This window comes from Anopheles nili, chromosome 3 (genome assembly GCF_943737925.1).
Source record: "Anopheles nili chromosome 3, idAnoNiliSN_F5_01, whole genome shotgun sequence".
NCBI classification, from domain to species: domain Eukaryota; kingdom Metazoa; phylum Arthropoda; class Insecta; order Diptera; family Culicidae; genus Anopheles; species Anopheles nili.
Window position 1 is genome coordinate 242,224 of NC_071292.1, and position 17,910 is coordinate 260,133.

Sequence of the window (17,910 nt, forward strand, 5' to 3'; positions counted from 1 at the left end):
GCATAATAGTACAAACCTTCTATCTAAAACGATTCAAATTGTTTTGCGACATACTAAGTTTTAAGTAATTTATTGAAACCACCACGGAAAAATAGTACCATTCTTTATTGACTGGAAAGATGATTACGTTAAATTAAAATAGGAAATTCAGAAAAAATAAATAAATAGGGTAACAAAAATACGCCGCAGATGCTATAAGCCGCGGTTATTCAAAAATATGATGAATAAAAAAATCAACCGAAAAAGTCGAACAAAACAAGCTCTAACGATTGGGTTTTATCACTAGCAATCCAATCCACCCATGTTCTGAAAATAGCGAACAAAGAAACATGAATTCTAAGAATCTGAATTGAAACCGTTGGAGAAATGCAGGCGGTGAAACTATAACGTCGATCAATGACTGTTAATGTTAACTATGACTTGCGCCCCGATCACAGAGCTTTCGAATGACGATAAACACACAAAAAATATATTGTCAAGCTCGAGCCAGCGTTTGCCTAGAACGGGTGCATGAAACTGGGAGCAAAAGCACAAACGAGAACGTGACTCCTGGAAAAAATAAATCATATATCCGTCTTTCTTACGATCTCAATATTTCTTTCGTACATCCTAAAATTTGAAAATAACGCAAAATACTTCACCATCAAAAAGCACTGTAATGTTTATTCGACGCCACAATGCTGAACCAAAATTGGCTTTGAATTACTGGTTATACGGCCATTTAAAGAATGGAGGGTAAAGATAGCGCAAAAACAAAACTATGTCAGAAAAGCGATAGCGAACGTTATCATAACTGTATAGTATAGTGAATATATTCCTGGCATTAAGCACTCATATTTTTTAATCGCCGATGCTCAAGCCGATGTCGAGCGGACACCTCCATGAATGCAAGAAATTCTTCATCGAAGTCTGGCTCAATGCATCGCTCAGCTCCAAAGCTTAGTTGCCTTTGATTATAGTCCCTATTTACAGCTGTGGATCAGAAGAAAAATGTGATGTTTCGTAAGTACCAGTATCATTCAATGAATCCCAGTACATTTTTTATTCTTTTTTTCTCTTTTTCTTTTGGTTGGTAAGGATTCAAGATTTATTATCGTCCTGCTATGGCTTACCATGCATCTCATTTTCATTTTCTTCGTCAGTATCACCAAAAGGATCGCACTTGCCGTGGTGTTCTAAATTCGTTTCGTGATAATCATTGCTACCACATCCGTATGTGAATGTGGGGCAGAAAATTTGGCGTTTAAGGTGTTGATTTTCTGCCTTTAGCTGTTGAGCATATTGACTCCAGTAGTTTCTCTGGTGTTTACAGTGCCATTGCAGAATATGTCTGTATGTACGGATCCATATGTTCTGAGCATACCCCATACGAAACTCAGCACATGCACCGCTGTCGGTTAGACGTGGCCATGTGAACGTTGGAGACAAATAATTGCTCTTTGGATAATTGTGTCCTTGGCTAATAGGTGTGGAGTCTCGTATAGACCACATCCGTTTAGAAATACGGCTATTCTTTTTTCGTTTGCTCTTACGTTTGTTCCGTGATCGCAAACACCTTTCACGCAGCTTTCCGGTGGTTATTGCTTTACGTTCAATTTCTACACTTTTCATTTCTACACTTTTCACTTCTGTATGTAATATTTAGCAATTCTCTGTTTTAAAAGTTCTTATCATTTATTAAAAATAAAAGTTAGATAAATAACATATTTTTTTAAATAGTCTATAGTTATGCTACGGAGTTATGCTTTCCTATTTTGACATGTTTGTTAGAATTTATCGCAACATAACAGAAAGAAGTGTTGCTTATGTTACAGTGTAGAAGTGTTCGATTCTTGAAACAGGGTATATCCAAGAGTAGTTTTACTTTATATTAAGATAGTTTAAGATAGAGATTACATAGATTTTTGAGGATTCATAAGTTTACAGGTCATGCGTAAATTGAGAAAAATAAAAAAATCATCATTTTTCTTGTTTTTGCTTGCCGGTGATGACCGCCAATTGTGCCACTTTATCAACTCACTTCTTGCTCACTTCTAATATGCTCTTGTATTGGATTTGTATAAAAGTTCAGCGAAATTAGAGATATTTTTTTCTTTGAAACTCTAAAAAAAAGTAATATTTCTTTCTTTGAAACTTAAAAAAGTAATATTTCTTGTTTCTATTTCGATAATTAAATATTTTGATATTTCATTTCCTTTATATACACCTCACAATGAGCAGTTTTAATTTTTTTTATAATATCTATTGTTTTGAGGACACATATTTAACGTGATAAGTAACAATCACTCCTTTTTCAATTTTTTTGCAAGTCTTATAGCAATCTTTCCTTGTTCGCATAAATCAATATTATGTGAAAATATAATTGTTCGTAATTAAGCAATAACTAATACAAATCATTATCTTATTACACTTTAAATATTTTCTTCCAATCAACCAATTAATTTTTCAAATTATGTTCTAAGTCTCCTAAAATATTATCATAATTTGATGCATCAGGCGTCCCATTTTTTCAGCATCAGAGCAACACATTCAAACTCAAGCAACTTTATCACTTGTCCTTACAAATTTACCGGTTTATAGACATCATGAATTAATCAATTATTCCAGCAGCAGTAAGTAATATTGATCATGTTGCCATTACATATTCTTCAAAAAAATATGCTTAGAAAAAGCGAATCCTGCGTGAATATGCATTATCCGCATTGCACGGGAAAGCAAAATTTAAGGCAAAAATAACACGTGAAAAATTTCACACAATCTAGAAATATTTTATAATTTGAAATGTTTCATCCTATTGACCCGGTAAAAACTCTGAAACTGTTTTGAGTTTTTGACTTATAAATAACGCCAAATGCGTTAACCATAAGATGCTTACATAGCCAGCCTGCCTCAAGCATTAGAGCTGAAAGATTCTGACGGTTAAATCTTGATTCAAGCCCACCAATGTCAATAAATTCGTATCAGTTTAACTACCAGTTTTCGAGTTACTTATCGGACTGCGTGTGGTTCCAATCTTCCACACTAAGTGTTAAAAGTAGAGGAGGCAAAATGACTTTTTAAATTGAAAATTCGTTGAGGTCTTCTTATATTGTGAAATCTATATTCATACCTACTTAATAGAAGAAGAAAAAGCTTGTATAACTCATGCATAGATGACGCTAATAAATTTTATTAAACAATTGAACCCTGCAATAAATTTTCATTTAGTTGGCATGTTCTGTTGAAATTGTCTCATTCGCTTTGAACGTTGTTGCCACCCGTCCATGTACAAACTGATCAGGCGCGCATCACTATTCGAATGAATCTAAATGAATCGTAAATGTATCGATGAAAAAAATTGCAATAGCAGTCAACTTCAATAACGGCCATTACATGCAACCGTCCTGGCAACCACTCGTTTTCACACTCATCAATCGCGCTATCGCTCTTTCTTGTGTGGCGCCATATGCTCACATTATAGATAACAATTTATTCACATTTTTTTAATTTGTTGATAAAATTTGTGTATAGAAATAGAAAATATAATATTGTTCCGTATAGCTATTACTGCATATCAATGAACAACATATAAAATGTCAAAATATCTAAATATTATTGACAATGCAACTTCAAAACGACATAAAGAACTTGTCTCTTTAACTTTTTGCTTATTGTTAGGTGCATACGAATCACTTTATTGTGAAGCAAATTTTACCAAATTATTTATTTTTCGGTAATTCTACTCAAACTTTACTGCAGTTGTCTATAGTCTACAATTTCTGTGAAGCTTAAAAATTTGAAAATGCATGACTCATAAATTTGCTAATGTTCTGTAGTGACTAATTGCTAGCTGTAGGCGCTACCAATCTTAGTAAATACTACGTTACCCCTCTCATATAGGGCAACGATATGGACAACGCCACGGAAATGGAGGTAAGCTTTTTGCTGATGCAATGGCAACATCTAAAATACAAGTAAAATTGTTAAAAAAAACATTTCGAATGTGCGATGACCTTTGATTACCCGTCGTTTCATATGTGTCGCCTTCAGTAGCAAAATTTCTCTTTCTTTTGTAAAAAAATGTTGGTTGTGTGATCGTTTTGTACTATTCTGGACTTAAATATTTCTTGATTCATTTTGGCAGGAAAAATATATCCAGAACGGTGTGTTACTGAAGAAGGCGAATGCCACTTACATTTCTGTACTCAATGCAGAAGGCATTTTAACGTTCGGTAAGTGCATCAAGACTTCCATGCACATGCTGGAGTGGAAACCCGAAACATGTGAAATCACCGACTCCGAGAGCTTGGAAAGTGGCTGGTCGTTGGTAGATCCGATTGCACGACAATCGTCCCCACAACAGCCGGTGCTTGCCTCTACTACGACCACATCTCTACCGTCGGCGACCATAAAAGAACGCACAGGTTGTGAAGACCTTATACATAACTGCACAATTAGACCTAAACTTTCTATCCGAGTGTTTCTGCGTGATTTGAAAGGCTTAGAAGCGTATAAGGACGAACTGCGATTCTACAACCACGATCAAACGGTACACAGTGTTTACCTATTTCGGCAATCCTCTACCAGCAGTTTGTTACAGCTTCTAGAACGTAGCCGTTGTGTGCGCAAGTGCTCAAACCGCAAAAATTTTTATCGCTGTATCGATGATCCCGACCAGGATAAGTTGCAGAAATCCTTTTCTGAGCTTAATATTGCGGATATTCGTGCCCGTCCGCGTCCACGGCCGTACATGGATATGTTGTCTAAGCTGGCTAATATGCAACAAATACTTCCTATGCATCTGTCTGTTTCGCAAAATCTCACATCAAATGAACAACGAACGAGCAACTTAATCGACGTTAGTGAATCTGATTCGGTTCGGTACACATCTCTAGCTGACGCTGGCGAACTACCGGATGATAAAAGAAAACTTGCTCCTCGGCCACCAGTTCATCGAGGTCTTCCACTAGACGCTGGAACATGGGAAGAGGTTAAGTCTCCTAATGGATCCATTTCTGATCCAGTGCGCGTCAAAGAAATTATCTTTCGTGGGGTGTGTGAAACTCTCTCAGACAGATAGTACAGCAATATGTATCCGATCTATTTTAACTGTTTTCGTCGTTTTAGGGCATTAAGCAAGATATTAGAGCTGAAGTTTGGAAATACCTGCTGGGGCTAGATATCTGGGAACACACCGACCAGCAGAAGGATGAACGAAGGGCTCATAAAACGCAGGAATACTTTCAAATGAAGTTCCAGTGGCTGACAATGACACCTACCCAAGAACATAACTTCACCGGCTATCGTGAACGTAAATGCCAGATTGAAAAGGATGTCAAACGAACAGATCGTACGTACGAGTTTTTTGCTGGTGACGACAATCCGAACTTGGCGAAGCTGCAAGATATTCTGATGACCTACGTTATGTATAACTTTGACTTGGGTTACGTCCAAGGCATGAGTGACCTACTAGCACCCATTCTAAGCCTGTTGCAGAACGAAGCTGAAAGCTTTTGGTGTTTTGTCGGCTTTATGCACAAAGTTTTTGCAAACTTCGACGTTGATCAGAAGGGCATGAAGCAACAGCTCGAGCATCTGCGTGTACTCCTATCGTTCGTCAACGAGCGTTTATTCAACTATATGCGTGAGAATCAATCTGAAAATATGTACTTTTGTTTCCGCTGGTTACTGGTGTGGTTTAAACGCGAATTCTCGAACTCGGATATAATGCATCTTTGGGAGGTTCTCTGGACCGGATTACCATGTCCGAATTTCCATTTATTTATATGTGTAGCAATTTTAGACCAAGAGATGGACGTGTTCATAGATGGACAGTTTAGCTTCACAGAAATCTTAAAGCATGTTAACGAGCTGTCGGGAAATTTGAATCTGGCTGCCGTACTCGAGCAGGCAGAAAGCATCTATTTGCAAGTGAAGCAAACTCTTGAAACATCACTTATGGAACCTTACCACGAGTTACGAAAAATCATAGGCGAACAGGTGCCTTCAAGCGACGACGGGACCGGTAGTAATACCGAAAACGAAGAAGACGACGATGATAGCTGCATGTCTATCGTGAATGCGCGTTCGCCAGTAGAAAAAGAAATATTGCAACGAAAACTTGATGAGGCCTGTGATTTATCATTGAGTTACATGTTCTTTTAAGTACATTAATCGGAACAGGGTATACGATAGGAATGGGAAACAGCTAACCTTGGAAATAAACCTCGGAAGTATTTTAAGAAATTCATATCATTGTAATAATGACGAATGTACAGTAATATTTTTATTAACGTTTTGTTACATTCATTCATCTGCATTTAACTTACTTCATCTTCGCTTCCCTTTTATTGGCTCTAGCAATTTTACCTTTCAGTGATTTTATATCTACTTTATTCGTCATTTTTGTATCAATTATTTTAGATGATCTTTTGTTAGATTCCTCTGGGGCCATGAAATCTTTTTCTCGTCGTTCTTTTTGCACAGTAGCATCTCGTTTTTCTTTAGCCATCTGTTCCTGACGCTTTTTTGATCGTTTCTGTTCATCAGTGAGGAAGTACTCACCGGATGCTAATTGTTTGTCGATCTTGCTTTCTTGAAGAGGCGGAGGGAAGGGTGTGTATTCTTTTTTCTTCTTAATAATTTTCGGTTTTGCTCGTTTGGAAGTATTTTTGGATTGGAAGCGAGGTAAAAAGCGTTCCCAATTTTCCTCGCGCAAGTTTTCGTCCTTCATTAACTCACGTTTAATCATCAGAGCTTTAATGTTGTAAATGGGATGAATGTTTTTCATCGTTTCCTCTACTACCTTTCGGACACATTGGAGACCCTTATACGGTCCAATTGCCGATACAGTGGCCCCTTGAACAAGAACGTAGCAGTTCGTTAGCAGTTCGAGTGATTTCAGAGTACAACCATTTGGTCCAATAAGTCGACTGCGGCGTTTCACAAATTTCTCCTTATTGCGCACGAGGTTCTTTATTTTAATAATGTCGCAGCTGATCTCATCTTCCAACACCTTTACCGCTTGCTCAAATGGAACCGACCGTGACAAAAGTTTGATGAGATCGCGCGACTTTAGAATGATAAAAGGGTCCCACGTTTTGCGCGTGGTTCGTACTGTCATATTGCCTACAATTAAATCTAACTCTGCTTTGATGTAATGCGAGTTGAGCGCTTTTACGACCAATGGCCAACATTCTTTTACATACTTTTCGCGATATTTTGGAAACAGGCAGGAAAACGAACTCTCTTCCACCAATCCATTGGGATTATCTTCTGGTTTAAATTCGGGAATTTTCATCAACCACGCGTTTTCCACAGGTCCATTGAAGTGTTCAACATTAGCGGATTGATCACCGGAATCACATTCAGTATCGCTCATGTCTGTAATTTAACTTCGTTTCGTATTGTTAAGCTCAATGTAATTTTACTGCACTTAAATGCGAAACACGCCTTTTATATTTATCATCTCTCATATTTGACAAAACATGAGAGTTCTCCCTTCAGGATCGGCCTACACGTTGAACATCAGTCTATTGTCGGTGGGGCGCATGGTTCTGAAATGTTTGATTATCTTACTTTAATTTCAAAATCCATTTTCTACATGTTTGTGTTTATAGAATTTGTCAACAAAAAACTAAGTCTTTCAATTAATTGATCGTCTTAATTTTGTAATGTAAAAGAAATAAGGTAATTTTTTAGCTTAAAAATGCGTAAGAAATGAATAAAATTTTTTCATCTTAAAATTTTCATCACACATGATAGACATGTTGGGTTATGAGTTGATGTAAGAATACCTTCGTATTGAAACGCTTACAAGCCTCAATGTGTGTGATAATGGAAGAGTATAATTTTGATTTAATTCGTGCTGGCGTGAAAGATCTGTTCTTCAAACTCATGTTGTTTTTTTTCTTGAAGGGTTACTTCTGAATCATATACCAAACTATATCAATGACAGCTATTCAGCGGGCTAGAGAAAATATCAGAAAAACATAAGATACGAAGGAAAGGCAGAGTGAGTAGTTATAAAAGTTTTGTTTTCGAGTTCACGATTGCACTTTAAAAATTCACCAACATGTTGATTAAAGTAAAGGTAATGTAATTTAGTTATATTAGTTCATTAGAATATGTAGAATTTTATTAAATTTCCAAAATGTTTACCTTTCCGGCTTCATCTACATTTTGCATATTTTGGAACTGTTCTCTTGTCCCATTAAAGACTCTGACCGGAAAAGAAATCGAAATCGACATTGAACCTACAGACAAGGTAGATCGAATTAAAGAGCGGGTCGAAGAGAAAGAAGGTATTCCACCACAGCAGCAGCGGTTGATTTTCTCCGGTAAACAGATGTGAGTAACGAGCCATTTGTGATTAGGAGTCATTCATTAAATAAAACACATTGTTCGTGCTTGATTCTTTTGCAGGAACGACGACAAAACTGCACAGGACTATAAAGTGCAAGGAGGTTCCGTATTGCATTTGGTCCTTGCGTTACGTGGTGGGGGAAATTAGCTGCAAAGATATGCGGCATCTTACGGAGCGACACTAGGCCCTTCTCTATTCGGTTTATTATAAATTATAGATTTGATTTTATGCCAGAAAATAAATATTCGAGATAATCAATGGTAAATGTGGATGATACTTTTATTCTTCTCTCTTGTCTAGCCTTTTTCGGTTCAAGGGATTGATGATTTAGCGAAATGCCTTTAGAGCATGGCATGGTGAACTTCAGTTCGCATGAAGCCAAAAAGTGACGTTTGACGGTTTATTTTGATTTCAGAAACAAGCGCCTGAAGTATTTGGTCAGCGTAAAATAATATTGCGTACATTTGTGTGGAATAGTGTAGTGCGCTAAATTAAATACGAAGAGTCTCAAATGGAAGCACAAAATCTTCGTGAAGTGCTTGTTTGTACAGCAAAATTGAAAGCGAAAGGTATCTCATGAAAAATTTATTTAAAGTAGCCTACTATATGTTGTTTCTATTTCAGACATAACATTAACCAAACTTCAAGATTGTTTAAATGCTGTTAAAAACAGCCCATTTCCTCCGTCTGAAGCAACAACAGATATGTTATGGCGGTCTACCATACTTTATTATACGGTACTGGTATCTTTTGCCGATTATGGTTTAATGGATAACCAAGAACAAACATGCGATATGGAAGCAATGATCAGCTTGAACGATCAGTCAGTTTTCCTTGCGACGATGGATCTCGTGAGGCAATTTTCTTTACATCTTTACCTTCCACGTGAATTGCGAGGAATAACTAATTGTGAGACACAGCTGATGGTGCTGCTGAATGAACAGGAACGTGTCCGGCGTCTTTTGTACTGTGTAACGCATTTCGAGCGATTGTTCCAAAACAACATGATAGCCACACAGCGGTTAACAGAGTTGGGAGATTGCAGCATAGATTATATAGCCGCCGTGTATAGTCTCTCAAAAAAAAGTCCTTTAGCTGATAAAAAAATGGTTGTCTTCTCCAAGGAAACTATCTTTCGAAGTTTGATGATGATCAAAGGTGCTCCTGGATTACCCGAGACATTGTCATTATTACTACACCGGGATTTACTTTTTCTTACTGGAGAATCAGGTGGATTTTCTACGTTATGTCGTGTGATACATACTGGAGATGAGCAAGACAATAATGTTCCAACGTGGCAAAAAAGTGAGATAGTTGCAAAAATAGTTGCTAGCAAAGGACATACAAAGAGTTTTTACCGGCAAGTTTTAACAGAATGCTTAAAATTCTATGACTGGTCCGTTGAGGCTAACACGAAAAAGGCGCTGATATACGCTGAGACATGTATAGCATGCCTGAAACGATTCTGCGATATGCCAGTTGCTTATCGTGAACTTTACGAACGGATAGAGACACATTTTTTAGGTTGCTTTCAATCATTGGCTCACCCAGAAGAGTTAATTGCTAGTTTCGTTGTTGGAGAGCGAGCCAAACTGATTCGAGATTTGCACAAGTGTCACAGAGTATTTACTGGAGCAACGTTCACCTGTTTGCCATCATCTCTGCTGGTATCTTATATTCAAATGTTCTTGAAACTATATATGATGCTACCAGATACATTAGAAGAGCATAGATATTTGTATGATTTGATTGTATTTTGTTTGTCCAATCGCTCGAAGCAAGAATTGATGGATATAATTCAATGTCTGCTGTACGGAAGTGTACATAGCGAAAAAACCAAGTATTTGTTGCACTCCCGTATAGTGATCAAGCATAACGAAGCTAGTGATGATTACATATTGCATATATGTCCCCTCTCAGATGATGATCACAATGAAAATGATAGCTTGCTTCCAGTGCTGGTTGATGTGCTGAAATCTTCCAATCGAAACCTACTCAATTATGATGTGTTTCTTATTCTCTTGAATGAGCTAATGCCGAGCACTTGGATAAATGAGATGCACGAAGAGCAACATCTTCATGAAGAGAACGAGCGCGAAGAATTATTTTATTCTCAGATCTGTACAAAGTATATACTGATCCAAGCCCTGACGGATTTAGTAAATTATAAGGGCTTGCATAGTCAACTGTACGATAATCCTAATGAGCTACTGAACATATTGATGACGACTCTAAGCAGATATTTACAAGAATCTGAAAGTACACTAAATTCTACAAGCGTTGACGAAAAAGCTAAGGTTTTGGAAATCGTGATTTCAATATTCTGTGAATTCCTGCATCGCACCCGTAGTCGACCCGAAGTAGATGATATTTTGAAGCTCCTTCAACGCTACCGTAGAACAAAATCGTGCAGCGATTCAATGAAAGTTCAGATTGATTTGTTGTGCGATGGTACTTTGCTTGGTAATGCAGGACAAACGCATACTGCATACCAAAATGCGTTAAGTTTATGTGCAGATCAACAACCATACTGCAAGGTGTTTGGAACTACACTTTTAATAAAGTTGATAAAAGAACGTGATCCCGAAACGATTGCACAGCGACAATCGATTCTGATATTGGCCTTGGTGAATCTTCGCGAAGATGATAGTTACGCTTTTCTCAATTCTGTTCGGTTGCTAGTAGCTCTATGCAATATACTAGAGGCAGACGTGGTGGATACGCTACTAAAAGAATATCTCAATGAAGACAATGAACAGGACTACAGGCTTAAGATAGGCGAGGCTACTGTGAAAACAGTTGAAACACTGGGTCCCCTCGCAATACGGTATCGTGATGTGTTGATGAATTGTTTCCTTATAGGAACACGTCACTCCATCAATGTGTTACGGGTGTCAAGCCTTTCTAACATTGGGATCATTTGCCGCATACTATCTTACCAAGTGCATAACTTTTTCTATGAGGTAATATTAATAACAATATATAATAAATGAATACCAGTGTCATGTTTCTTATATTATTTCATTTTAATATATTACAGCTATTCATGTGCATTAAATCAATCGTGGAAACTGATAGTTACCTTCCGGCGCGCAGGGCAGCGATTTTGGTGCTTTCACAACTTTTTGAAGGAATACAACAGCTAATGGACCACCAGGATCATTTGTTACTTATCTATCGCTTTTTGAAACTCATCCTCGCAACTGATAAGGATGATGTGACGAAGCTGCAGGCGGCTATCGCTTTAGATCACTTAAAAACAAAAGCTAAAGATTTTCTCCAGATCAGTTCCGATTCTCTGGAGAAAAACATTTTCGGAAAAATTATTTGAGTTAATTGTTTTCCAAATTTAAAAAAATATAGTAATCTAAAATCATGATTGTATCATGATGTGAGACTAGCGAAATCAAAACTCAAAACAAAAAAAAACGACCAATAAATAATTTTCTAAATTTTACGATATTTCTTAGTATCACATTGTTTACGCGTTAAAGCCCATTTGAATATATATATATATATATATATATATATATATATATATATATATATATATATATGAATATATATATATATATATATATATATATATATATATATATATATATATATATATATATATATATATATATATATATATATATATATATATATATATAGAATATAATTATATAGAATTATACAAATTATATAGATATTAAATTATTGAATTTTTTTTATACCATCAAGAGAGGCTTCTTTTATCAGGGACTCTTAAAAAACCCTAAATTAAAAAACAGAAACTCTAAATAGTGGATGTTAGTAATTGGTAAAACACAATGTATATTATAAAGTCTGTTAATGTTCGCATTACAACAGCAAAGTATTTCCAACAAATTAAAACTAGCAATTCCACATAAGATTTGTAAAAGAATATATAGTTTGAGATATGTTGCACTTCAATCACACGATTCCTAATTGTTCGAAAAAGTTATATCCTAAAAATACATCGACCCGTAAAAAAAAGGGGTGAAAGAACTAGTCTATAAATTTTAAATTACTAAATATTTAAACTTAATTTTCCTTAAAAATATTAAGTTAAAAAATGATTCAAACGGAATCCATAATTTTTTTCCAACATTTTGAAGTATTTTACTAGGGCTAAATTATATGAGCGTACTTGATCAAACATTGGTTGTTGAGCGATTTAAGAAGCAGAAGAAATTATAGGATATAATCCGTTGCTTGTAATTGTTTATCTCTGGGGAATATTTAAATATAATTTATTACAGACTACGGTCGTTATTTTTTATAACTAATATACCTTCGCCCCACTGAGGATTATGCCGAGGATTCCGGCAACTGAGAACGGAGTTTATTTAACCAATAACTTTTTCTTTTGCATAAAAAAAGTATAATACCAATCGCTTGAGACGAGTGACACAGGCAAATTTCGTTTTTCATGATTATTCTTAAGCGAAATTTGGCAGACAAGTAAGCCGTGTCGTAAGACTAGAAGTTGGTAGGCCACACTCAGGTTGCATATCGGTTGAAGCGGTCCAATATTAACTAAATTAAAAATGGCCATTCATGTTTCATGGGTTAATATTCTCTTATCCTTATATAGACTCGTTGTGATACCGTACAACGGTATGAAAAATAAAACACTCCTGAGCAACACCTATTTGGAATGTGAAATTTTACGGATGTCACCGTGTCCAAGGGTATACGTTTGAGACTGCTTGTAAAAAGAAATTCAAATTAGAGTCTCTATGTAAGGTGTGGAAAAGGATTCTTCTGCTTCTACGTCCTCAGGTAACAAGCTGCAATACTTGTTATTCCATTTTTTTTAAATCGCAACATGTTGTTGTGGTTTTGCTCGGGACTTTGGAGATGTATCTATTTCAAGCCGACCAAATAATCGCAACTCACTAGCAGTAGCGTGATTTCCTCTTCTCGGCCGTTAGGAACCATCCCATTAGCATCCCAGTCAACGAAAAAGGAGACGCGAAAGCGAGAAAAAAACATCATTCCCTGCAAATATTTTTATAGGAACGGGGAAGGCATCGTTCGAGCTCGCCATCGAAAACAAAATACCTTTTCCACCGTCATCGGACGATGGGAACAAAGATCGTTTAACGATTGGCGAACAGAAAGAATATGTTACAAGTCGTTGGTCGTCGCCGCTTGATGATGCGGGAAGGTTTTGGATTTATGGTTTTATTTGATTCTAACTAGAAGCAAATGAAGATAAATGTGACTTAGTGCACCGCATTGACCGCAAACTACGACCTGGGCTTTCCAGATACAGACTAGGGATACTGTGTTTAATCATTCGAACGTTATTTGAGCTTCCATACTGACAGGTAGCATTTTTTTTATATTAATTCACTTTCATGCTTTGCAATTCTTATTGTATAAAAATTGCAAAACTTCTTTTATAAAGTTACATATAAAATAATCGTGAACGTTTTTTGAAGCATTATTTTTTTATACGTTATCAACTTCATTTTAGGCTTTTACAATAAAACTATGATGAGATCATCTCGTATGGCTTTCGTGACAAATGACTATTATTTTGGATGAAATTTGTGCTTTTGAGCTATTTTATAAATTGTAATTAAATCTATGAAGTGCATCAGTTTTTTAATAACATTCTTCTTCTTCTTCTTTACTAAGGTTTTAACACGGTACGATGCAGAAGTCCAGCTACGTGGGCCCTCCTGTATTAATTCGTTTTCTGACTCCACTTAACCTTAGTAGTAAATAGGACCGGCAACTAATGGCCATATGTCCATTTTAATAACATCAATCGTCAAAAGTACATGAACAAATATGTAAAAACGGCGATGATGTGCTTGGTGAACTACTGAACAACAGATGTCGCTAACTATGCCAACGCTTCAAATGGAACAGGCGTGTCAAACTATGCAAATGCTAAAAATGCAGTGATGTTCAGTGTGTTCAGTAGGAAGAATTACTACCTCTTAGTTGATATGCTCTTTTATGTTATGTATTTTTATGTAATGTCCCTGCGCAGTTTCTGTTTTCAATAATATTGCGTTTTACGCTTTGCAAACTGTATTCAAATCTATTGCGCGTGTATTTGGTGAATATTTGTGTTCAAAACTTTGTGTAAAGACGTCAAGTTTATGGAAATTTAAGTAAATGATCACAAAAGATAAGACAGTACGACACGTATAACTTTTACCTTTGTCATAACCTATTATAAGCTAGGCCAACATATTAAAGGCTTATGAAAACAGATTGAAGAAATTGAAATACCTGATACCAATGAAATATATCGAGCCGATTTTTATGATAATAAAAATTGCAACGGAAATATTAATGTGTTATTAAGCTGTTAGCAAAAGAGTGTACAAGCATGATAGAAATGGAATGCAATACGGAAAAAGAGATGATATAGGTAAAATGTTTCGGAAAAGCGATGGGCTTCAACACTATCAAGAGATGGGAGTAACCTTACGCTATACCCACAGCAGTGTACTTTTCCGCGTAGTAGTAGTTAACGAAAAAATTTGAGCGAATCATACAACAATAGTGTTGGTGACCCAAAGGATAATAGGGTAGCCTAATTATGAGAGAGAGAGAGAGAGAGAGCAGAAGGAAGTAAAAAAAACTGATAGAAGGAGTAAATATAATCATAGAATGTGTAAGATGTCCAGGACAATACGCCAAAGAAAATAGAGAAAAAGGGAAATAGAGAGATTGATAGGGAGAGAGAGAGAAATATACATATATATAAAAAGAGAAATAGAATAAAAGACAGAGAGCGAATCACTGAATTTGCATGCGAGAAAAACAAGCTGGCAGTATGGTGGCATCAGAGAAAAGGATGTGCTAGGAAAAAAAAGGAAACAATAAAAATATTTTCTGCAATATGCTACTATAGTGCTCCCGAATGGTTGTCAATTAAGGATAACCAAAAGGTAAATTCATCGTCTTCGTGAAGACGTTTGTCGAACATTTTGTTTGAGCATGCTATTTAAATTATCCTTTCGCTATCACTCAAAGGGAACAGACACTAGGGAAGAAACAAGTTTTTTTTTCTCTTTTGTATAATTCTCCTTCTGCTATTACACTCCCACGCCCCTTTTCTTGCGTTCCCTGGCTGACTGATCTAACCCTGCGCGCATGTGGTGTTGAACCACAGAGGCTGTTGACTTTTTTCACAAGACTTTAGGAGGCTTAACTGATAACCGGTTCATGTTGCAATGATATTGGTGCTGCTGGAGCGCGGAGTTGTATGTTATAATTTTACGGATTAGGCTTGGATATGTTACTAACAGCACTTTTGTTTTAAACAAAGGAATCTAGCTTAATGGAATGGTCTACGGTTGTTGTAACTAACGAAGGTCCAGAGGAGGGTCTTGAAAGCTGAAATCTTGCATCATACCGTAATAAAACCTTGCATAACATCTTGAATTCTTGCTTTAAATCATGTAAAACGCTAAAAAAGTAAAAAAAGAACTGCTAGAGTAATTTACACAGAACCAATCTTATCTAATGCCGTCAAAACTATCGGCATCATTCAATTTAACATGCCTCATGAGGCGCGTATGAATACTAAAGACAACATGCTGCATAGTTTAATGTGCGGCTACGACTTCCTTCGCAAGGATGGTCGCCCTCTTCATAAGGATGATTGGATCACACCCACGTACATAGTACACATACTCTCATTCTCATGGATACACACATCCACATTCATGAGCTCGTGCAAACGCTCAAATAATTTTAAGCGGAGTACAACGCGTGAGTTTCTCGCGCTAGATGTTTTCATTTTAAAAGCGCAAACGCTCGAAAGATATGCTAATTATTACAAAGATGCCTCTCCGTTTTCCTTCTTAACTCCATGTAACTATTCCTTTTGTCTTTGTAAAATAAAAGTCATTCCGCTGTGAAAGCGTATTATGGTGAATTTCGTTTGCCATGAAGTCAGTGGCAGGCATGCGTTGGTACCCAAGAAAATAAGGATGGTAGCTGTATTCATTTTCATTCGATTTTTCCCGCGGAAAAGCAAAACTTCTACTCAGCTGGAAGTATCCAACCGAAACTTAACAGTTCCCAGGGCCTTACGTGTGCATGGGAACATGTCAGAGAACATCCTGTCCCCATTGGAAGGCTCATTTACATAATTTTACATTACACAAAATTTCTTCGCTCGCTAACGTGCGCACACATCATTGCTTATGCGAAGACGTCGGCATAACAATTCGCTACAAACTTTTTGTCTCAAGAGAAATTTGTCTTGACATCAACTATGCGAAGCAGAGATAACAGCGAGGATTGATATCAATTACCAATTTCTTTAGGTAATTTTTTGATGATACAATTTTCTCCATGATTGACGACAATGAAATGTTAATAACTTATATCTGCAAGTCCAGTTGATTTGTAAAAGGTGATTAGCGATAACAACAAAATAAAGAAAAAAAATTGTTTTAGCTTTTACGAGTTTTATATTCTAGACAATGTTTTTACAAAATATCATTGCCATCATTATCGGGAAGTAAGCTTAAAAAAATATAAGCGTAACAGAAACTGCCCTATTAATTTTGATTGAACAGAAACTTCTCGTTCATCCTAAAATATTTTTAATCTATGTTAGGCTGAGAAAAACGTGAATCTGGACCACTGGTGGAGCCGCTTGTAGCAATGTGAAGGAAAACAGGAGCACGCGTCGTTATACACGTGTGGAATGAATTGCCTACCTAAAAAGCAACGATCCGGCGTACGGTTGCCCTGTAAACCATTTCTTTTCAGAAGGGTTGATTGAAAAAAGAATGAGACAGGCGACCCGATGAGCGAAGGTTCGAGTAATATGGGTTCGACCAAAAGGATATGTACGATACTCCGCTTCTTGGTATGAAGTCGGTCGTTTTTTTACGATCCAGGAGAAGGGCTTCTTTGAGGGCGCACAGGTGGGGTTTCGGGTGCTATCGTCAGCATCTCTGGAAGATCATTTGCTCGAAAAACGTAGTCAAACCATCGACTCATTACAGCCGTGTATGCGAAGTACACGACCCCACATACGTAAAAAGAGGACGCCTCAAACGACGACTTGTTCTTACCCGTGCGCATGAAGGCTTGGTCTGACCGAATTGGAGGTTAGAGGGAATCGGCATCCTCACCCTTCGTGCTCTTTTTCCATTGAGATATTTTCTAGTAGTTACCCACCACAATGTCGTCCCCTTGACGTCAATCCCCTGGATCATGGGGGTACTTCTATCGTCGCTTGCACCTTCAATCATTCTTTATCAACGCCGTGTGCTCACAGCACAAGAAAAGGATCCATTGGTCTGAACCCCTTCTCCTTTACCGGAATTTTGGTTTTCCTTTTCGGAAACGCTAGATCCGGTGTGCACCAAAAAACAACCCATTCTTCATATATTAAGCGTATTCTAGTGTTTCATTCTCTCGAATCCTTCCAAACTTCTTTAGGACGCATACTAACAAAAGACTCCAAATGCTGAACTCACATGTACATTCTCTCGTAGCATGTATAACGCTAAATTTGCTAAATATTGGGAAAATATAATAAAAAAGTATTGTTGACTGCGTTCTCT

At 36.8% G+C, this 17,910-nt stretch overlaps 5 protein-coding genes across 5 annotated transcripts; 3 read left to right on the top strand and 2 right to left on the bottom strand.

Annotated features, from left to right (window-relative positions):
- Nucleotides 1–678: 678 nt before the first annotated feature.
- Nucleotides 679–1,717, bottom strand: LOC128726088 (uncharacterized). The gene is made up of 2 exons (XM_053819876.1): nt 1,113–1,717; nt 679–972 (listed from the first exon to the last, which is right to left on the bottom strand). Exons 1-2 carry the CDS (start codon nt 1,609–1,611, stop codon nt 824–826), a joined length of 648 nt encoding a protein of 215 aa, XP_053675851.1. The 5' UTR covers nt 1,612–1,717; the 3' UTR covers nt 679–823.
- A 2,171-nt stretch (nt 1,718–3,888) lies between these two features.
- Nucleotides 3,889–6,205, top strand: LOC128727616 (TBC1 domain family member 15). The gene is made up of 3 exons (XM_053821545.1): nt 3,889–3,912; nt 4,124–5,032; nt 5,107–6,205. The coding sequence occupies exons 1-3, from the start codon at nt 3,889–3,891 to the stop codon at nt 6,142–6,144; spliced, it is 1,971 nt and encodes a 656-aa protein (XP_053677520.1). The 3' UTR covers nt 6,145–6,205.
- A 99-nt stretch (nt 6,206–6,304) lies between these two features.
- On the bottom strand, nt 6,305–7,360 carry LOC128725789 (KRR1 small subunit processome component homolog). The gene has a single exon (XM_053819559.1). The coding sequence runs from the start codon at nt 7,358–7,360 to the stop codon at nt 6,305–6,307; it is 1,056 nt and encodes a 351-aa protein (XP_053675534.1).
- Nucleotides 7,361–7,963: 603 nt separating this feature from the next.
- On the top strand, nt 7,964–8,603 carry LOC128722851 (NEDD8). Its single transcript, XM_053816533.1, has 3 exons — nt 7,964–8,071; nt 8,198–8,328; nt 8,404–8,603. Exons 1-3 carry the CDS (start codon nt 8,054–8,056, stop codon nt 8,489–8,491), a joined length of 237 nt encoding a protein of 78 aa, XP_053672508.1. The 5' UTR covers nt 7,964–8,053; the 3' UTR covers nt 8,492–8,603.
- A 252-nt stretch (nt 8,604–8,855) lies between these two features.
- On the top strand, nt 8,856–11,736 carry LOC128727621 (transport and Golgi organization protein 6). Its single transcript, XM_053821549.1, has 3 exons — nt 8,856–8,913; nt 8,969–11,307; nt 11,385–11,736. The coding sequence occupies exons 1-3, from the start codon at nt 8,856–8,858 to the stop codon at nt 11,673–11,675; spliced, it is 2,688 nt and encodes an 895-aa protein (XP_053677524.1). The 3' UTR covers nt 11,676–11,736.
- Nucleotides 11,737–17,910: the final 6,174 nt, after the last annotated feature.